The sequence below is a fragment of the Lagenorhynchus albirostris genome, chromosome 20 (genome assembly GCF_949774975.1).
Source record: "Lagenorhynchus albirostris chromosome 20, mLagAlb1.1, whole genome shotgun sequence".
Lineage (NCBI taxonomy): Eukaryota > Metazoa > Chordata > Mammalia > Artiodactyla > Delphinidae > Lagenorhynchus > Lagenorhynchus albirostris.
The window spans coordinates 33,603,544-33,625,721 of record NC_083114.1 but is presented as its reverse complement, the minus strand read 5'-3'; the positions used below and the strand labels follow the sequence as shown (position 1 = coordinate 33,625,721).

The 22,178-nt window shown below is 48.2% G+C and overlaps 2 protein-coding genes across 3 annotated transcripts in view; both read right to left on the bottom strand.

Annotated features, from left to right (window-relative positions):
* The window catches only part of AATF (apoptosis antagonizing transcription factor), a 98,732-nt gene extending 87,552 nt beyond the window's left edge, over positions 1-11,180 (bottom strand). For both annotated transcript variants that reach the window (XM_060135663.1, XM_060135664.1), the window contains exons 1-4: positions 11,005-11,180; positions 9,777-9,968; positions 6,913-7,338; positions 6,320-6,457 (exon numbers count right to left, since the gene is read on the bottom strand). In XM_060135663.1, the coding sequence (XP_059991646.1) occupies positions 6,320-6,457; positions 6,913-7,338; positions 9,777-9,968; positions 11,005-11,095 (847 nt within the window). In that variant the 5' untranslated portion in view covers positions 11,096-11,180. The remainder of the gene's footprint in view (positions 1-6,319; positions 6,458-6,912; positions 7,339-9,776; positions 9,969-11,004) is intronic.
* Positions 11,181-16,982: 5,802 nt separating this feature from the next.
* On the bottom strand, positions 16,983-21,921 carry LHX1 (LIM homeobox 1). Its single transcript, XM_060134504.1, has 5 exons — positions 21,752-21,921; positions 19,665-19,891; positions 19,291-19,568; positions 17,764-17,929; positions 16,983-17,362 (listed from the first exon to the last, which is right to left on the bottom strand). Exons 1-5 carry the CDS (start codon positions 21,919-21,921, stop codon positions 16,983-16,985), a joined length of 1,221 nt encoding a protein of 406 aa, XP_059990487.1.
* Between the last annotated feature and the right edge of the window lie 257 nt (positions 21,922-22,178).

Sequence of the window (22,178 nt, the reverse complement as noted above, 5' to 3'; positions counted from 1 at the left end):
TGAAAGAATCTGACACTCTCCTCCTGGGTCCCCCACTCAGTTGCTTTGGAAAAGCACTTGCTCTGTTGACCCTACTTTACTTTCTACATAGTATAAATGCCTAATTAACCACGTTGGACAAATTAGGTAGTAGCTCAACAGGGACCAAAAGTCTTCCTACATAGAACTCATTCTCTAAGAAACAGACCAAACATAGCATAGATTTCAAAGCTAAGTCAAGAGGTATTATGTAAATATCAAACAGAAAGTTATCAAGAAATGATTGCCTTCATTTCTCACCTACAGTTTAGGAAAAATAAGAGGATCAATAATACTCTGTGGTGGGAGTCCAGGAAAACAACTGCTACAGATGAGAATTAAATGGTTATAATTCTTCTAAGGGCCAACTTGGCAGTATCTTCCAAAAGCCTTAAAAAAGAAACAAAAGTACGAGCCCTTTGTCCCAGCAACTGAATTTCCAGGAACGTAAATCTGTGCTGTCCAATTCAGTATCCACTAGTCACATGTGGCTACTGAGGACTCGAAATGTGGTTAGCCCAAATCGAGAGGAACTGTAAATGTAGAATACGCTCTGGATTTCAAAGACTTGACATGAAAAAACATACATAAGATATCTCATTAGTATTTAAATATTGACTATATGTTAAACTTTTAATATTTCTTATATACTGCATTAAGTAAAATATGTTACAAAAATTAATTTTACCTGTTTCTTTTTACAGTTTTCTAAAAATTTGATTACTAGGAAATTTAAAATTCGTATGTGACTTGAACCATATTTATACTGGACAGTGCTACTTTTAGGCAAAATGCTTGAATATGTATGTACAAGAGTGTTTATCAAAGCATGCTTTATAAAAGTGAAAGGCTGAAATAAACCTGAGTATCCATCAATACAGACTGGCTAAACAAACTGCAGTAAGTCAATAAAATGGAATATTCTGTAGCCACTGAAAATGCTGGCGTACACCTAAATATACTGACATGAAATATGTTAAGTAGAAAAAACTAAGCTTACAAAATAGTACATACTTGTAAGATTCCATGTTTGTTTAAAAAAGTGTGTGTGTATGTGTGTGTAAACACAGAAAAAGGTCTGAAAGGATATTCATCAAAATGACAACTGTTGGTTACCCCTGGGTAGTAAGATTACAGGTAATCCTTATTTTCTTCTTTATGCTCTTATGTATTTTCTGAATTTCTGAAGTAGACATGACATGATTTTATAGTTAGAAGAGTAAAGCTATTTTAAAAAATAATAGCCATCAGCTGAAACAAAAAGATCAATCTTCCTCACACCATCCTGGCTAGATGAAGTCTACAGTAATAAGAGTCCTTAATCCTACACAATGCTACACTTGGAGAAGCTTGCAAGTGCCTTCGTCCCAAGCAATACTTAAACCTATCCCAAGTAATTACGGATATTCCAGGGTTCTACAGATCATTTGTGAGAACTCTGTCATGAACCCACAAAGCGTTAATCGAGCTAACACTGAAATAGATGTTCATGGATTTGTCACCTAAGGCAACTAAGTAATAACAAAGGGGGAATTTCCCTGACAATATTGGTTGCCTATGGGATAGGGGACTGGGTAGCAGGGGTACGGGGTGGGAAGGGGGATTTTCTCTGCAGAGTCATTAGCATCTTTTGAATTTTGAGCCATGTGAATACACTGCCTACTTAAAAATAAATAAAATTTAAAAAACAAAACAGAAACATTATCTATCAAGATTCCGATTGCCATGACTTACTCAAAATTTTAAAAGTTGTTCTTTAAGGTGTGTATTAGTGCTGTGGTCAAATTGGCATTAAAATACTTAGTCTATTCAAGTCAAAATAGTTGAGGGGCTGGGGGAAGGGCCACAGAGGGATGAGAGGGTGAACTCGAACTAGAAGTGGGAAGATGGGGGGCGGGCACAAACAAAACGTAACTTCTTAATAGTGGAATTTGTGTTTATACTCTTAAGCAAGTAAAAAATCTCAACACTTCCTCTATATTTATATTACATTATACTGTGTTCTTGGGGGGATTTTGCTTATAGGAAATATCAAAATGTCAACCATTGTTTCTATTAAAGGTCTTCAATGATATTGCATTTTAGACCTATAATGAAACATGGTGCTCACTGCAATCTGTACTGCATCTCATTAAATACATTAATAACATGCATTTCACTAAAAGGTCAACTTATTATGGCTGAAGTTTGGCTTTCCTTTAATCATTTCATTTAAAGCTATAGAGCAAACTCTGAAAAGACAATAGAGAGCGCCTGTTACAGGAATGCTCCCTCAATTCCCCATCCATTCAAACCAGTTATGTTTATTAAGAAATCACTGTTAGTGTTTTTGTGTGGGATAATATTGTGATTTTTTTTAAATGCTTTTCTCTTAGAGATCCATGCTGATTTACTGATAAAATGATAGGATGTCTGGTGTTTGCTTCAAAATAAAGCAGAAGTAGGGGGTGAGTTAGTATAAGTAGATGAAATAAGATACGCCGTGACTTGATAAGTGTTTAGCTGGTAAAGGTATATGGGTTCACTATACAATTCTCTCTACTTTTATATAGGTTTGATATATTCCATAATGAAAAGTTTTAAACAACTCATGCTGAGGTTTCCTTAAATAACATGCCTTTTTCCTTATACACTGCTGCTACCAACATAAAAGAACTGCCTCCTAACGCTACAGAAGTTTTTAAAAGAAAATCAGAGAGGAAAAAGCTAACCTCTTTAGAGGAATGGTTTTGTGCATGGAAAAATCCCTTAATTTTGCTAAGGTTACTTCATGACTTACCACTTATGCAACTACTAAAATATCAAAAAATGCCTCTGAAATTATTTCACATCGAGAGGTATCCAACATGTAATATCAGGGTGATTTGGGGACTAAGTGCGTTGGGGAAGAAAGGAGATATTTGTTTAGTTTCTGAAAAATAGAGTTTAAGGTGCTTAGGGTACAAAGGCATGCTGCTCGGGACTTAACGGTGGCTGAAATACAGCTGGAAGTCTGCTCTGTTCTAGAGACTACTGTTAGGACTATGAGAGTAAATGACAGAGCCAAGGAGAGAATATGCCAGGAAAACACAGCCTGAGAACAGGATCTTAAATGCAGTGAAACTGACACTGAGAGGATAAAAGAGGAGTCAGAAAAGCAGGAGAACCCACACATCACATGCAGTAGCGCCAAAACCCAAGGGAAAAATTTCAAGGAAAGGTTGAAAGCTTCATGGAGGCAGCAGCTGGGTCTGGCAATAAGGAAATCTCTGATCACCTTCTCACAGTCATAGAGGCCAAAGCTGAATTCTAAGTATTACACTAGAATATAACACTACTGGGCTTCCCTGGTGGCGCAGTGGTTGAGAATCCGCCTGCCAATGCAGAGGACGCGGGTGCGAGCCCTAGTCCGGGAAGATCCCACATGCCGTGGAGCAACTAAGCCCGTGCACCACAACTACTGAGCCTGCGCTCTAGAGCCCGCGAGCCACAACTACTGAGCCTGCATGCCACAACTACTGAAGCCCACATGCCTAGAGCCCATGCTCTGCAACGAGAAGCCTGCGCACCACAACAAAGAGTAGCCCCCGCTCAACACAACTAAAGAAAGCCTGCACACAGCAATGAAGATCCAATGCAGCCAAAAGTCAACAAATAAATTTATTTTAAAATAATAATAATAAAAGAATATAACACTACCCATTTTCCAGAACAAATGGTTAATTTAAATTATACAGGGAACCTGAACACTAACAAAAAGTCAAAAAACACTGGAGACAGTGGGAACGATGGTTAGTTACAGTGACAACCGTCATTCACAGGGCTGAACACTGCCAAATGCCTCTTTCTGCAGAAGAGAACACATGTACGTAACATTTGTGGTGTGCAGAGTGCCAGACACTGTGCTAATGCTTTATATCGATTACGTCCTTTAATCTTCACAATCATATTATCCCCATCTTACTGGGAAGTTAAGTAACTTGCTCCAGGTCACTCAGCTAATCCACTGCTGAGATGGAATCTAAACCCAGGCAGTCTGACCTTACTGTAAGACCAACCACACTGAAAAGAGATTTAATTAAAGAAATTAAGTTCCAGTGTTTGTTCTGGGGTCAGTACAAATTCAGCCTATGTTCCACACCAGCTATATAACATAGTATAAATTGTTCATCCACAGTAACGTAACCAAGAAGTTTTTCTTAAACTCTGCTCACCAAGATAGGGAAATACACAACATATTATATCATATTGTCATAAAGGTAGAAACAAGAATTAGCTACCCTTCAGATGCACAGAAATTCTGGTAACCAGAAAACGCTCCTAGATAACTAATAAGGACCTACTGTATAGCACAGGGAACTCTACTCAATACTCAATTCCACAATGGCCTATGTGGGAAAAGAATCTAAAAAAGAGTTGATATATGTATAACTGATTCACTTTGCTGTACACCTGAAACTAACACAACATTGTAAATGAACTATACTCCAATAAAAATTTCAAAAAAAAGAAAACTCTCCACCCTCCCACCTTAGAATATGTGATACCAAATAAATATTCCTTTCTTCTCCCTCTTCCGCTGCAACCCACCTAGTCAGATTAGGAGACATCTGTCAGATTAACTGGAATTCATCAACGAGGCAAAGAGGCAATTGGTTAAGTACAAAAAGAGATGGGGGAATACCCTGGCGGTCCAGTGGTTAAGGCACAGCGCTCCCAATGCAGGACACGTGGGTTAGATCCCTGGTGGGGGAACTAAGATCCCACATGCCACATGGCACGGTCAAAAAAATAAAATAAAATAAAAGTTTCTTTTTTAAGTGTTTAAAATGATCGGAACTGTTGCAAAATAAAAGTAAAATAACATTAAAACAGCTAAAAAACTGAACTGTACCCAAGAGTAAGAATGCGTCCCTTATACCGAGCACTGATAAAACCTTAAAATATCTACATTTTGAGATGAACCCCCAAAAAAGCGGGGACAGGGTTGGCTCAAGCAAGAAGAGTAATGAGTAACAAAATGGAAAAGGCCTTATTGTGAAACATTTAAGACATTTACTCTAGAGTAGTCTTGGTCTAGGTCTCATTCCAAAGGCATACCGGAAATCAGGGCACTAGGGCGTTAAAAATAGCAGAGAAGTGCCCCCAAAATCTCAAAAATGCTGAAAACCACCAAGCTACCATTTATTTGAGGGAGGAGGCGGGGAAGAGCTGGAGGAGGGGCTACAAAAGACCCACGCTCACAGTAACTGCAGGGTTCCTGACTTCAAGCATGTCAAGACACACAATCTAAAGACGGGCCCTTGGGAAGTAATTCCTAATTAAACCAAGTAGTCCCCGCCAAGAAAGGTTCACACAATTCCTTACCCTAGAAATCCCACCCATTTATCTTAAATGGTTTAAGGTGATTCTAACCAAGAGGCAGAGCCAAATCAGACTGATGTCCTCCTCAGGCCCCTTTCTCAGGCCAACTCCACGATATTATAAAAACAAGTTTGAAAGAGCAAATGACAACACTAAGTCTCAGCGTGCAAGTAAGGGGTGGAGATTCCAGCCTCTGTGCGCTCACCCCGCATCTCTCTCCTCGGCCCCAGTCCTCTGGTGCCACTGGGCACCCAGGAGGCAGCCCCTAGATCGTAAGGCAGAAAAGCTGGGGGAGGCTGTCTCTGCCGTGCATGATCGAGCTCTCTAACTTTGGGCGACTCATTCTCTTTGGGCTTTGGCTCTCTCCTCTGTAAAATGAGGGAGTTGGGAGCCAAATAATTGCTAAATTCCTTTGCTCTTCTAAAATTCTTGGACTTTACAGCCCAGCAATTCTCTTTCACAACTCTTTCCTCCCTCTGCGGTCACCATCCTTCATCATCCTCTGTAACCCAAAGGGAGACAGGAGTAAGGTCATCTCAGCATTTTGTTCTAGAAACCACCCAACAAAGAAAGGCATCCTTTAAGCACGTGATATACAAGTTAAACGAACTGAGGTTAGTCATTCACTGTCTCCCTTTCATTCTATGCCAGTGGTTTTTCCCTGAGCACTAAAGCAGTAGCTCAGAAAGCCAAGAGGAGGGGGAGGGGAAAGTGAGAGCAGGGCTGGAAAAAAGAGGAACAGGCATGACTCAAGCACCCAACCTGTTTCGATCAAAGTTGCCTTCATTTGATAAGAGGGTTATACTGCGATTTTTTTTAAGTTAAAAATCACCATTTTATACCATATTATGACTAAAGCCAAGTCTTCTCAACTCTGTGGTGCTGTGAATACAATCCCAGTATATCCCAATGAACCCCAGTGGTTCTAAGCATCCCAATATGCGATAAGTATTCTTACTGTTTTTCAAGGCGCTGGCAAATTCTGGGCCACCTTTGTCCTTGAAAATAGGGAAAACATCTGGTTGAGGAAGCTGATTGGTGGTCAGCAGAGCTTTTTGTAGCTTTATCCTTCCTTCCAAGAGCTGGTCCCACAGTGCTGAGAAAGAAAAAAGAATTCCATTCCTCAGTTAATAAAATCTTCCTGGGGCAGGGAGAGGGGGAGGGACTGGAAATCAAAGCAGTCCCTAAGCAGCATGGCTTTATCAGCTTCATGCCATGGAAACACTATTTATTACAGGAAATAAATCCGGTGTCTGGACGCAAATTGACTTGCTACATGAGAGAGAGAATGCTACAGCCCAACAAGAGGAGACGCCGCCCTTCCCTTCAACCTTCCACAGCTGCCAGAAGTACTAGAGCAGAACCAGCAAAGCAGCTGAGTGAAGCAACAGCAGGCCAAGCACAGGGGAACAGCGCTTTGGGCCTCTAGGTACGTGGGGCACGTCACCAACTAATTGGAAGGACACAGGAGACAGCAAACAGCCACAAACAAACAAAAAGGAGATCAAATGTGGACACTCAAAACAAGCAAACAGCAAGCCGTGTACAAACCTATCTGGTTCTTCACAGCTTGGCCTTTCTCCACTTCCTCGGAAACTTTGACCTCGGAGAAGGTCATCACCACCCCGTCGTCCTCACTGGTCCTGTCTTCGGCCTTGTCTTCCTCACTCTCACCTTCGAAGTCTTCCTCACCACCCCCTTCCTCCATACCACTCTCCTGCTCTTCGTCTTCCTCGTCCTCACTGCTACCGAGGTCATCCATTCCCTCGGTAAACTTTTCAAAGTCACTGATGCTCTGGACACTGAAGCCTGACGCCTTCCTGGAGTGGCTTCTGCTCCTCTTTTTCCAGGCCAGGCTACTGTCCCCATCAGCACATTCCAGTTCCTCAGCACTCATGGCATCCTCACCGGATTCCTCCAGGCCCAGACCCTCTGAATCTCCATCTCCAGACCCTTCCTCATCAGATATTTCTTTATCTAAACAAGGGACGGAAGAAGGAAAAAAAGAAAAAAAAGTTACCTTAAAACAAACACTAGGCCATATCTTTCATTTTAACTAAAGTATCATGACACCTATCCAAAAAAAAAAGTATTACCGTATTCAATGCAACTCAACAAATATTTATTACACATCTACTATCTCTAAAATGCTAAGGGAGAAACAAAAATGAATAAAACATGGGTCCTATGGGATTTCCCTGGCGGTCCAGTGGTTAAGACTCCACGCTTCCAATGGAGGGGGCTCGGGTTCGATCCCTGGTTGGGGAACTAAGATCCTGAGTGCCACACGGCGCGGCCAAAAAAAATAAACAAACAAAAACAAACAAACAAACAAAAAACAAGGGTCCTATCCTACTGAAAGGCTCTAGTGGGAAAGACAGACCCATAAAAACTATAATACAGAGAAGAATTAAAAGCACTTTGACAAAGTTTTGGTAATCAAGAGAAGGAAGAGATTTTAGCTGTGGAGCAAGTGAATTTAAGCAAGGTTATAAGAAAAAGGCAGCCTTTGACCTGGACCTTGAAAAATGGTCAAATTTCATCTGGTGTGAGGGAATTACTGGTTTCCCCAAACCTGCATCTGAAAAAACAGAGTTTATCACTAACTGTCCCAAATGCACAATCTCTGTCACCCTAGTGATGCCTATTAAACACTTATTAAGTACCTATTATGAACCAGCCATGGATAAAAACTAGAGACTGACAAACAGAATGTAATATCTGTGGGGGCGGGTTCACAGTCTGCTAGGAGTGGTGGATATGCATAACCAATAACTACATTACAAAAGCATTAGTACAGTGTATAGAGAAGGGTGAGAGATGGCTTCATGTGAAGGACACATTATAGTTTTACTTATTAAGCATAAGTAACAGGTCATCAGACAGAAAAGAGGGAAGGAAAGGAAAAGCAGCAGATGCAAAGGTCCAGCACACAAAAGTGCACTGGGGTACAGAATGCTGGGATATGAGGCCAGAGAGTTGCTCAGGGACCAAATCAGGAGGGGTCTTGTCTTCCACGGGGAGGAGTCTGAACTTGATCCTTCAGTAAATGGAATATTAGTTATGGCTCCTGATTTTACTTATGCTTGGGGTATCCTGACACTTACAGGTCTTTAGTGATTATCCAATCTCTTTCATGGTAGAACACAGGAAGCATAATCATACAGGGACCTGTTACCAACAACTTTCTTCATAAAATAAAGATTTTTATGAAAACATGATCTCTTAAGTACTTCTTTAAGTAACAATATATAAACTCAAGACAGAGAAGGCTGTCAAAAACATATATACAGAAACTAAGTGCCAAATAGTAAAGAGAAATAATCCTTTAAGTTCTTTAAATGTATGCCATTTCTCAGATAAAGAAATATTCACAGAGTAGTAGTTTAAAGTATAGATCTTAGAGTCAGACTGCCTTATTTGAGTTCCAGCCTGCACTTACTTGATATATGACCTTGAGCAAGTTACTTAACCAATGTGCCCCTCAATTTCCTTATCTGTAAAATGGGGATAAACAGTACCAACCTCACAGGGCTGTTGGGAGGATTAAATGAGGTAATACATGTAATGATATGGTGGTTAACATTTTCTGAGGACTTACTATGTACCAGGCTCTTAGAATTTAAAGGACTTACCATAGTGCCTGACACATGGTGAGAGCTCAATAAATATTATACTGGTCCCAGGACTGGTCTGTTTATCATTCTCTAAGCAAAGAATATGAAATGAGCTTATCATCTGGGAGCCCCAAGGACTGTATCAGGGACTAAACCATGGATATCACAGCATGAGTGACTGTTTCTTTTATATTATCTGTGGATTCTCAACATGGTCCCTCTGACCTCTCTAAAGGAAAGCAAATAGCATCCACTCAATAATCACCATACCCCGCCCCTTCTTCCACTCTGAGAAACTCACAATCTTTAGAACTATAAGCTCACATCCTCCTAACTGTTGCAGGGAACAGGGAAAGACTATGAAATTTCTACAGTGGCAAAAAAATGAGTGTCACAAATTAATATTATCCAGTGACTCGATGCAAGGCTTGACAAACCAACGGAAAAGGGTCAAAATCCATGAGTAGCGTGCTCATCAGACACAATGCTTTTTCAACACATAGCCCTCTCCAAAATCCAAATATGCAAATATCCAAATCCTTTTCTCTCACTCCATTTAGGGTGAGCCATTAGTGCCAACATTAGGAGTATAGCTACTTAATAGCTCCGGACTTCAGATTCCTTACCAAGTGAAATTCAGTACTTCAAAGGGCCCTTTCTAATGTCAAATCAGTGGTTTCTCCTAAGACAGTAAGTGGGGCATCCGGACTAGTTCTGCAGAGAGCATCAAAAAAAAAAAAAAAATTTTACCCCAAAAAATCAGGAAAGAAAGAGTACCATGGAAATACGTCTACTCACCAGATGAACCTGGCAGAGTCTGCTCCCAATGGTCTGCCTTCCAAGCTCTTCTAGAGGTGGTCTTGCCAGAATACCTCTTGTCTGTGTCCAAGAGGGAGGCTGATGCCAGCTTTCTAATGCTACCCACCGCCAGGAAATCATCTTCCCCATCTTCCCCTTCATCAAACCTGTCAATCACTTTGGCAGCAGTGGCTGTCGGGGGAGGGGGAAAAGTAATCAGAATCTCCTGGTTAGAACATACTTTAATGGTAACCCTGTTCAGTCCTTTAAATTCACGCTTGAACGTCCTCTACAAAAGCCCCACCAACTTCCAAGAACAGGGACCTCATCACCTCCCAAGGCAGACCACTTGCTACCTTGCTGCTACAGAAAGCTTTCCTGTACAGAAAGCTGACTCTCTGCATCTACTAGAAGGATATATTTCCATGCCTTGGATCATAGAAAACTAGTCTAATCCCTCTTCCATGTGTGACGGTCAGCTCAAATATTTTAAGTCAGCCATCATCATGTTCTATCCCACTCCAGCCCATCCCTCAGGGAGTTTTTTGTTTTGTTTTGTTTTTTTGCGTATCCTGGCTAAACAGCCCCAGTTCCCTCAACTAATTATTCCTAAGAAACGGTCCAGCACTCACATTTATCCCTCCGTATTCTCCCTTCCTCACACTTCTCTGACTCAAGCCTAAAGGAGGATTACTCCCAACTAGACCTTGAACATCAGCTTACAGATCAGAAATATCATTCGTCAGCCGCTAAGCAAGTGTGCTGAAGCCTGAAAAGGCTGAAACGGCACCATGGAAGCCTACTTCTTCCTTCATCCTCCAAGTAGGTTCTCAGGGACAGGCAGAGTTTTTTTAAAAAAAGGATGAGAATTTTTCTTCTCATTTCTAACGCAATGCCAGTAAGGGCATCCTGAAAGATAACCTCCAACCTGCTACCAGACTCTGGCTGCCCGCAACAGCACTGGATCAACAGTTAACCCAAGCCTGAGTCCTCCGGACACTCCGCCCACCCGAGCACCAAATCTAGAACGCGCGTCCGAAGGATTCCGAAGCCCTCCTCCCCTGCCCCGGGGGCCACCCTCCCGGGAAGCAGTTTTCCTCTGCGCAAGGGGAAGGAGAGTAGGCTAGGCGGCGAGGCCCAGCTGCTGCCGGCCCCTCACAAACCGCCCGGGTCCGCACTGGGCCCGGCCCACGGCTCCGCACGTGGCCTTGCCCCCAACAGGCCTCACCCTCCTCCGGGTCGGCCTCAGGATCCGCCTCGCGCGGTCGCGGGTTCAACAACTGTTCCAGCTGCAGCGCTAAAGACTGCGGCCCCGCCATGGTCACCAGGTCTCGCCCTGCGCCGCGCTTCTGAATGTCGCTCTCCCCCTTCCGAGTCCTCTCGCCCAGAGACTGAGCCCCAACACCTGCAACCTGCTCCCGGCCGGCAACTTCCGGGAGGCTCCCGGGAGAGGGCGGGGCTTGCGTCCCTACGTGCGTTGCTAAGATGAAGGCGGAAGCGCCCGGAAGGCTGTTGCGTGTGCGCGTGCGCGTGCGCCGAGGGGGTGTGTTGGGCAGCGCGGGAGCGCGCAAGGGCACGGCATCGCCGCTGGCCCGGAACCGAGACATCCTTGCGTGCAGCCTGTGTCCTCTTGTATAAAGTATGTCACAAGATTTGTCCGAGATTTGCTTAGAAATAAAGTGTAGTGTAACCGTGACCCGTGGTGGCTGATTTGGGAAGGAGGAGGAGTAAAGGGTAAGCGTCTCGAAGCTTACGTGTGCTTTAGGGCACGCACAGACTGGGACCAAAAGAAGGTTTGGCATTTCACAATTTGGAGGAGTCTGGGGCCGGACACATGCCTCTGGCCCCGCGATGGCCACGATTTGGAAATCGTGCCTCAGGGATGGGCATGTGTAAGTATGCCGTGCACTGCTGGCATTTTTATTAATAGGAATTAGCAAGCGCTATAGCTGTGCGTAAATAAAGATCGATTCTATAGCTTCTGCAAGTAGCTTTGTCTGTGCAGGGAAAAGAGGTGGAGTGGGGATTACTCTACTGCACACCCATCGGTATTGATATCCTTGCTGTTCAAGGATGAGGGCATACTCAGACACTTGAAAGTAGTGCACAAATGCGGGAAAACTCAGGTCTGCAGTTAGAGGGGCACAGGTAGACTCAAAATATAAAGACCCAATAGGATCAATTTAACTGCACCCAGGCACATAGAAAAATACAATCCCTTTATATGCTCTTTCCTTCATCAAGCATTCCCTGACTGCCCGCTATGTGGCAGGCACTGCTAAATGAGATACAAAGATGAGTAAGTTAGATTCTCTTCTGGCAGTGATCAGCCTAGGGGGGCAGACAAACATGTGAACAGAAACTGCAAAAAGGGATGATCAGGGAAGCAGAAAGTGGTCTATCCTTCCAGTATCTGTTTGAGGTCACCTGTAAAGACCTAGAAGCCCCTAAACGGACACTGCCTCAAATGGATCCAGGAAACAGGGTCAGGGGTGCCCTGTGCCCTTCCTGGGAACAGCCCAGGCCAGTTGGATACCACAGTTGAACAGCCTGGGGAACCCTCAGTTCTCCAGTGTCTCCTGTGGAACCCAAGGGACATGAGGGTCCCTGAATTCCCTAGTCTCCATACGCGTCCCCAGCATCAAGAGCAACAAGAGACCACTTGTTCCATGTCCCCTTACTAGGTGGCGGCAGGAAGCCCTCAGGGTAGATGCCCACAGACACTGGGAAGGGAAAGCACTCCAGCTAGGATGGTGGCACCGTAGGCAAGGCACTGAGGCAAAGAAAACTGCTTTTTACCACCTGCAATAGAATTCAGTCGAAAACAGCTTTAAAACAAAAACAAAACAAAACAAACCATATCCCCTGTAATTGCAGTCTGGTGCCTGCCGTCTGGGGCCTCCAGAGTAAAAGCAGGCTCCACGGACTGGGACAGGCATGGCCCCGGGCTTTGAAGGACAAAAATGTTTCCCTCACCCCACATTTAGGAAACTACCTCCCCCGGTCCTCTTCCCTTCCTATTTGGGACACTAATAAGGCTTAGGAACCTAGCCTTGGGGTAAAGAAAGGGGAGAAAAGGAGCCGGGAGGTGAGGCAAGGCAGAGAGCTGTCATGCAAACAGGACACTGCTGGATAATTCTGGGCAGAAAATGCCTGCTTCCCTACTCTTCTGTCTCTGTCCAGGCACCTACTAACTTGGGAAGCCTTTTGAGGAAGAAATCAAGACCACTCTACTGCTGTTGCACACAACCCAGGGCCCCCAAAATGCTTCCCTGGCTTTCTCACCCCATCCTGAGAGTAGGGAGGGGCCTCCAGGAGTGGAGGAAAGAAGAAAGAGTTCTAGGACTTAAGATGCAGCTCAGAGATGTGGAGGCAGGAGGCAGCAACCTCCTAAATCCCCTCTCTGGGGGATCCTCCCTACTTGATTCTAGTTTCTTGAGAAGGGAGGAGGGTTTTCCTGATGGGAGTGGGAGTGGAGATGGACGGTGGACTATGGGAGGGGCTATTTCAAAAACTCTACCTCTTAGAAGAAATGTAAACCCTGACTGCCCTTGTGATGTGAGCAGATGAGATGAGGAGGGGGATGGGAATAAATGCGAGCATGCTCCGAAAAGAACAGTCCTCTCCAGAGAAGGTCAGAAGGTCTCCCAGTTCATGGTCCCTCTGCCTAAGGGCTGCAAAGTGGCACACAGATGTAGGAAGAGCAGAGGATAGGCAGGGGTGACATTGGATACCACCCCCCCCATTGTCCCAATCTCCTGTCTGTTCAGGTGACCAGGAGTTTCAAGAGTTTAGGGAAACCATGTTCTTACCTTTCCCTCTTCTCAGATACTATCAGGGGTCCCAGGCCCTTTCCAATGCCTGTCCTGGCTCTCCACGCATCGCCCTCCCCCACCTTGTCTAGCCTTAAAGCAGTTCCCACTTTACCCCATCCTGGAAAAGAGAGGTGGGTGAGCTATGCTTCCCTCGTCCAGGGCAGATGGCAGCTCCCAGTTGCTGGAACCCTGAGGGCAGGTGGCTAGAGGCACAGAGGTGGCAGCTTTGAGATGGCTGCGGGGAGAAACCAGGCGGCCAAGCCCAGGCAGGAGAGGAGACTGCGTTGCGGGTCGGAGGGGACCGCCTGGGCGCTCCCCTCCCACCCGCACGCCTCTCCGGGAAGCGCCCAGGCGCAGTGCGATGGTGCAGCGCTCCTCGGTACCTCAGGGCCAGAGGTGGGCAGCACAGCTCTGATGGGAACAAGAACAGTCCCTGACATCCCTAGACCTCCCCGCCTCGGGCGACTCCACATTTGACTGCTGAAGTTTGCCACCTGTCCAGGGATTCGTTAGGGCTCTGGACACAGCTTCCAAGGGGAAAGACCGAGCTGCTGCCAGAGAGAAGTCAGAGAGAAAAACTGCGTCCACACCGAGCAACCAACTCTAAAATGCTTATCAAGTACCGGATTCCACAATAAGGCTGCTAAATAATTCAGCAGCCTTGATAGGAAAATGTGGCTTCCCAATGAGCATACGTTCAGTTAAATGAATGTCTTTAAAGGAGGCTGGCTATAATGAATAAGTTGGCTATGATTTAATGTATATAAATGCTAAAAGGGCAAAAACAAGGCGATCTGCATACAAAGCAGGTAAATGTGCTGCATGCAGAGGCTAGGAGTTTCAAAAGTCTCCCCAGTATTTCATAAATTTGGATTTCTGAAAGAACACTGTCACATTCCACCCCGATAGTCCTCCCCATTGAATAAGCTGTCATGTGGATGCAGGGAAATATTTATTTTAAACCCTTCTTAGCAAGAAAGATACACTTGGTCGTGTCTTAACAAAATATAAAAACAACACTGGAAATTGCATACCATTTCATGTAAAACCCTTGATTTAAAAAAAAAAAAAAGAAAATAAAGAATCCAGACTGAAATGTAGGTGACATGGAAAAGAAATTCTGGAACTGTGGTAGTGTCTGATAGTAAAACACACACATGTATTTCACAGCAGATAAAATATTTAAATTCCTTCCATGTTTAATGAAGACTTGGAAGGGACTGAACTACTTTTCAGAACCTTATGGCAACTCTCAGTTGAAATCTGATTTCTATATTGGTTATTTTTACTCCTCTTTCAGAGAAAGTAATATGTATCTTGTGCCAAGCAAAATCATTTTCCTTCTGGGAAACTTCAAATGAAACAAATACTATAAAACAACTATTTCACATCAGTTCTGTGAAAGGGATTAAAGTATTTCATTTATAGCTGTGCTGTACATTCATTTTATGTTATCTTTCAAACCACCAAGTTAGAAAGCAGGATTATCTATGGGAAATGAATTGAAATAGAAAAGGACCACCTCTAACTACCTATTTATAGGTAACTGACGTTCAGAAATCTGGTTTTGCCTGTTTAGAGGGGAGAGGGAGAGAGTGCATGGGGTCTCATGCTTAATGACAGACTGGGACCACTCATTTTTAGCCATGGATTTGATTTCTATTTCCAGTTCTATATTAACTTATCGGCAAACATCTCCTCAATTGTATCCGTTAAAATTCACAGAATGCAAATCTGTAGTTAATAACAGCAGGAAGGCACAGAGAAAAGCTTGGTTGGCATTAGCAAAGGGGTTCAACTACAGCCAAGGTAAAAACAGATCCACCAGTCCTGCCCCTCTTCCTCCTGGCTTCTGAGAGGTCATTCGGCTCCGTCACAGCTCAATTCTAGTTGTTAAAACATCAAATAACACACCAGTTATCTAAACATCAGATTTTCTATTTTTATTAAAAACTCACAAATTTATTCAACATGTTTTCTTTCATACAGTGAATGGTCTAATATGCACTGGAGGTCACACAAGCTTAGGTTTATCAGAACAATAAAAGACATACGAGAAATTTAATATATAAAGAAAAAAGTAGCAGCTGTTGACTGCATATTTGACCATAAAATTTAAATATTTTGGACTTTTATTTTAAAGACACAAAAATAAAACCTGTGTGGGTCTATATAAGTCATATTAACAATTCCATGAATGTTCAACAGGACTAAAAATTAGCAAAGATGTTTTTTTTTTTCAACCTTGTAACACTTTTTTTTTTTTAACACTTTTTCAGGTTGTGGTGCCAGGCACCTTTACAGTATTTGTGCTATAATTACTCTATTTGGCAAGTGTCTGAATATCACATTTTCTCTTTGCCTTGTGTAAACAACACCTTTTTACATACTAGCACAGTGAGCTGTAAGCCCTGTAAATCTGTCAGAACATCTACAGGAAAAGAAAATGAACAATTTTGGTTGATTGCTCAAAACATTTTGTTTTGAACAAGAGGTTTCAAAACAGGATATATTAGTAAAACACTGAACTCCTGAATTTAACGTTATACGTAAACAGTTGACTGTTTTTAGTTCAATAGTTTTTTTTTTTAATTTTGTGTGTGTGAAGGTAGAATACTTTTCTTGTACAGCTGATGTTCAAGTCATTTTACTAAGAGGTCTGGCTGGAGACCATCCTATTGTGTGTGTGTGTGCGTGTATGTGTGGAGCTTTGTGAAGGTAGAAGAGTTGATACTGAGGGCTTTACATTTAGAATTTTGCAATTTTGGCAAAAACAAAAAAACCAAAAAACCCAGAGAGACAAAAAATATATATATATATAGTCCCACCTGATGCACAGCAGGTCGGCGTTTCTGAAGCTATAAGTTTGTTGTCGCTGTTGCTGAACTCTGAGACAACACTAATAAATTTCCCAGAGCCAGAACCCTCCTGGCTGGCCCGGGAGCGCCCCGGCCGCTTCACCGTCCTCAACCGGCTGCCGGCGCAGCCTCCCTCCCCGCGGCTCCTGGCGTCACCACCGACTGGCCGCCTCCCGCGGCTGCCGTGGGTGTTTTTATGCAGCCCGCCGGGCTCTCGCTCACGCCGGCGGTGTCTGTCCAAGAATCCGGGTCCAGGTAGGAGGTGGGGAGAGGTCTGCGTTTCCCTGCGGGAGCCCCAGTTCTGCACCTTGCCAGCCAGCGCACGGATCCCAGTTTTACCTCCAGGCGGATTTGGATTCTATTTCGTGTCCCCCTTTCCCATCCGGTCTCCCCAGACGGAAAATGACCCCCCAAGCTGGAGGAAGTGGGGGGGATGACTTGCTTTTATGGTTTTTTTTCTTTTTTTTCTGTTTTTCTTAAATAAAGGTTCGTTTCTGTACAACCACGAACTCCGCGTATCGTGCGCGACTCCGCTACCACACGGCCGCCTCGTTCATTTCGGGGGGGTGAGACAGGTGGTTTCCGTAGCTCGCCCCGCCATTGACCGACAGCGACGAGAAGGGTGGGCTGGGCCCGAAGACCTCGGCCGACATTGAGTGGAGAGGCCCGGGCAGGCTGGGCTCGGGGCTGGGCGAGTCCCCGGGAGGATGCGCCAGGATGTCGGTGAACCGCTGAGCCTCGCTCGACGGGTGGTGGCCGGGCAGCGGGTGCTCCAGGCCACCCAGGGGTGTCCCGGAAGGCCCGGACGACGGCACGAAGGGCAGGTCTACTGGCGTCTGAGCCTGCGAGGACGGGGGGCCTTGCGGGAAGAAGTCGTAGTTGCCTCCGGGAGCGTAGTACTCGCTCTGGTAATCTGCGGAGCAGCGAGGAGGCTGTCAGGGCGGGGCCCTGGGTGGGGCAGGGTGACAGGGCGGGAAGGCGTGCCCGCGAGCCGGCTGGGGAGGACGACTCGGGGAAGTCGCCACTCGCCCGGCTCCCCTGCCGGGCCGGAAGGACGGACAAGGCTGGGTGCGAACGCTGGAGCTGCTCCCTACCTGCCCATTCGCCTCATTCAGGGTCGGGAATTCGGTCCGGTCTCACTACCTCCCCTCGATTTACTCCCCAGCCTCCACCCATCTCTTCCCTACTCTCCACTTCTCTATAGAAAGCCAGAAGCGCCTCCGCGCTGCCACCCGCTTCCGACGAAGCCAACCCCGCCCGCCCCGCCCGCCCCGCCCGCCCCGCCCGCGCCCTGCCCCTAGGCAGCGCACCCACCTCCATAGAAGGAGAAGGGCCCGTTGGGGATGAGCTCGCCCGGCTCCAGGCGGTCCACGAGCGGCCGCATCCGGCGCGGACTGCGGAAGAAGGCGTGGCGCCTGGCGCCCAGCGCGCTTAGCTGCTTCATCCTCCGTTCCTTGGACCGTCGGTTCTGGAACCAGACCTGAAGCACACACGCGGGGGGGTGGTGAGGCCCCGGAGACGCCACCTCCACCTCCGACTTCGGGTGCGCGGCCGGACCTGGCCCCTCACCGCTTATCTCGCGGATTCCGGGCCGTGTGGTGTGTCTGTGTGTTGTATATGGCGGGGGGGGGGGGCCGCGGTCTCTGAGTAGGACCGCGCAGGGTGGCCCTTGAGCCCATGGTGAACAGGATTCCCGTCAGAGGAACTGGGCAAGCCGCCCTGCTCAACATGAGGCAGTTGGAGTTGTTTCTAATAATTCCACCGACACAGTTACAGTTTCCCGGGGGCTGTACACACCGAGGCTCAACCTCCCCAAATAGTATCAGACACATAGCTTCCCTTTCAGGGACCCTGGCAGCCCCCTCCCCCGCATGATAGTGACAGAAATTCAAACAGCCTCCTGTTGACACTCAGTCTCCCAAAGATAGTGACACCAAAACCCACAGTCTCCTTTTCTACCCACGTACAATCTCCCAGTGCCAAACGTACTTATCCACAGCCTTTCACTGGTAGTGACAGACATGCAGCCTCCCCTTCACCTGCGCACAAGATCGCACAACCTTTCAGAGGCACAGGGCCCCCGTGGAGGGCAGCCTGAATAGTGTGCCCATGCACACAGCCTCCCAGGCACATCCACCCATACCCTCGCAGAGCCTCCAGGCACCGGACACCTAACCTCGGGCCCAAGACTCAGGCCCGGTTCACACGCAGTCTCAAGACCTCACAGCGGGCACCTGCGCAGCTGCCTGGATGGCCACCTCCCATCCCATGCTACTCTGGACAGGCCGAGGTACAGCTGACTCCCACCCCGACCACCTTCCCTTCAAACCTGGACAGCCCACCTCTCTTCGGAGGGGAAGTCTCTGCTCTGGGGCTTGTTTAACTGGGGCAAGAGACCCACAAAGTTGGGGGTGGGGACCCGCAGAGGGAGATCACGTTGTGCAGAAGCCAGCGGAACCGATTAATTCCGAGAGGCACAGTGACCTCTTAGCTCCTCCCGAACAGGGGTGGCAGTGCAGACAGATAGGTCCCAACTCCGTCGCAGTGTCCGACAGTGTCCCCTCCTCCAGCCTCATGCTCCCCGTCCCTCCCCCACCGTCACCACTCTCACCTGCGCTGGACCAGGAAGACAAGGAGGTATAGGGAATTCCAGATGCTCTACGAATCTGGCGACGCTTTGAAGTTTGAACCGGGTAGGGCTGTGTCTGGGCCTCTCCCTCCCCCTCCGCCAGCCTACAGGGACTCACTCTCCTCCTCAAAACAGCCCCCCGCCCCAGCTCGGCCTGCACGGAGTAGCGGTGTGGGCCTCTAGAGAACTGAGTGGCACGCTCGGGCCCTGACCTGAATGACACGCATGTTGAGGCCAGTCTCCTGAGCCAGCTGCTCGCGGATGTGGCGCGTGGGCTTGGGTGTAGCGGCAAAGGCGGCCTTCAGCGTCTCCAGCTGCTTGGCTTTGATGGTGGTGCGCGGCCCTCTCCGCTTGGCCCCCAGGTTCTGGTCGTCGTTCTCATTGCTGCCGCCTTCCTTGTCTGACACATTGGCGCTCTCCGAGTCCTTGGCATCGTCCTGCGACGGGTCTTGGGAGTCCGGAGACAAACTGGGGTCACTGCCCGTGGTGGCTGGGGAGAGGGAAGGGACAGGTGAGCAGCAACCTTGGCAGGCCTTCCTCCCCCAGGACCCACCCGCCCCTAAGGAGCCGGGAATTAGGGCCTCACCTGAGTGGAGGCTGTTCTCTTTGGCGACGCTGCTGTTGCTTAGGTAATCCTCTTTGCAGACGAACTTGTTCTCATCGATGATGTAGAGCTCCTCGCCGGTGGAGAGCTGCTTGTTACACATCATGCAGGTGAAGCAGTTCAGGTGAAACACTTTGCTCCGGGCTCTCCGCACCAGGTCGCTAGGGGAGATGCCCTGCGCGCAGCCCGCGCATTTGGTACCGAAACACCTGCAGGCGGGCAGGTTGGCGAGGGCCAAGGGAAGACAGAAACAGGGAGAAAGGCGATAGAGAAAGAAAGTGGAGGAAGAAGAATAGGAAAGAGGAAAAGTAGAAAGAGAGAGAGAGCCAAAAAGAGAGGCAGAATGCCGATTAAGCAGGCAAGAAGGCAGGAGAAAGTGCGGGGTACCAGTGAAAAGTCAGGGAGGAGATACACATGGTTAGAATGATGGAGTAAGGAGCTCAAGCTGCCCCCACCCCTAGCCTCACGCCCAGCGTTGTCCCAGAGGGAAAAAGCGCTGCCGAAGGCGGCAAGGTGGCAACGGGAAGGGAGAGGGAGGCACCTATTTTCCGATTAGATTCAGAGAACAAAATTAGAGCGCCATACAAATGCGTCTCGATCACCGCTTTTCTCTATATTGCCTCTCCTTCGTCGAAAAAGGCGCACACGGGCTCGGGGTTGGCAAGGTCCGGTCCAGCCGCGGGTAAACAAACAGCCGCGGAGAGCCCGGATGGCCACAGCCAGGCCGTCGCCACGTTCAAGCCCAAAGCCCAGCAGGTTGGCGCAAGCTAGACCGCATGGGGGCTCTAGGTGCCGGGCCGCGCTTCGCGGGAGCCAGGCTTCTGGGGCCCACTGGCAGTCGGCACCGTTCGCCGCTCCCTGGCTCGGCTCCCGCCGGTAGCGGGAGGCCCGGCAGCACCGGCCGAGGCCCAGAGGCTCAGCCTGCGCTTGCTCTCGGCAATACCAGCGGACAGAGCTTTGCTCCATGGTCCGCCGCTACCAGAGCCGCGCGTCCCGGGGATGCGCTGGGGACAGCGCGTCCCAGGCCTCTGAGCAAAGCGACCCGGGTGGCTTTGAACCCCCACTCTGTCCCCCAGTTTGATCTGTTACCACAAACTCAGAGAAAAGCAGAGACCAAGTCAGCCAAGTAAACTGGGAGATTTCAAACGGGCACAAGGGAATTTCAATTCGCGTTTGCTCCAGTTCTCTGTTGACTCGTGTGTTGTGTGGATTTGGTGGCAAGATAGTAACTTTAAGAGGATTCAATTAAAATGCTAAACGGAGGAGGGTTGTCGGGAGAAGTCCCCCGGCTCCGACGACCCGGGTCTCGGCTTTTCCCCAGGTTTCGGCAAGGAGGTGGCAGGCTGTGGCGGGCAGAGCCTGGGAGGGCTCCGAGCGGAGCCTGCGCCTCAGAGCTGAGGTCGACGTTGGGCGGAGGCTGAACCTCCCGCCAACCCAGGCAGCCGGGTAAGGTCTAGGCTACCGTGCAGTAGTGTGCCCAGGTCGGCGCTGGGAGGCCCAACCGGGTTTCAGGAAGACCCTGGGGCGTGCAGGATAGGCACCATGGCCGAGCGCTTCCCTGCCGCTGCCACCACAGGCGACTCAGACACTCCATGCAAAGGATCGGCGGTTCCCGCCAAGACTTCGCGGAGACAGAAGAGACAGTGGCATAGAGCTGGCCTGGGCTTCTAAGCTCAGCCTGGAGGACGAGCAAAGCCGGGAGGCCCGGAGGATGCAGTCGCTGGAGAGCTCTGCGAGGGGAAAGGCAGGAGCCGGGGCTACACCTCCTGAGGCTGAGCTACCTCTTTCCAAGCTTGGAGAGGCTTCTGGCTCAGAGGCGAGCTCAGACCCTTTCTTCCCAGCCACGTGCAACCAAGCCCGGACCCACAATTTCCAGGACGAAAGCAGGCCGCGTCCCGGGGAGCCCAGCGCGCCAGCTGGTGAAGAGGCGGGAGCCCCCGGGACTTGGCTGCCCTCTCCAAAGGCAGCTCCTAACGCGGCCGCCGCGGCCACGCTGACCTCTGATCCGAAGCTGGCTGGGAAGGGCCCGCGGGGAAGGAGCAGCAGAGGCGCGCGAGGTAAGTACTCACCGGAAGAAGTCGTTTTTGCAGTAGAGCTTGCCTTCCCGGGAGAAGCACTTCTCGGTCAGGTTGCATTTACATTCACAGCACTGGACGCACTTGACGTGCCAGGCCCTGTCCAGCACGTTCAAGAGGAAGCGGTCCAGGATGGGCCTTTTGCAGCCGGCACAGTGCACCATGGTCTTTGGTTTGGTCGGGTGAGGCCCGGAGAGAGAAGCGCAGGTAGAGCCGAGGGGATGATTCACCAAGACGACCGGCAGGAACTCCCCAGCCCCTCCAAAATGGGGAGACACACTTGGCAGTGCAAACCGAAACCCGCGCCGGAAAATCAGAGAGAGGGAGGAGGCTGATGGGGGTCGGGGGGCGCCTCGGTGGAGTGTGCAGCCCGACAGTCCCGGGGCCCCGGGGCACAGCAGCGCCGCCGCCGCTCCTGGGG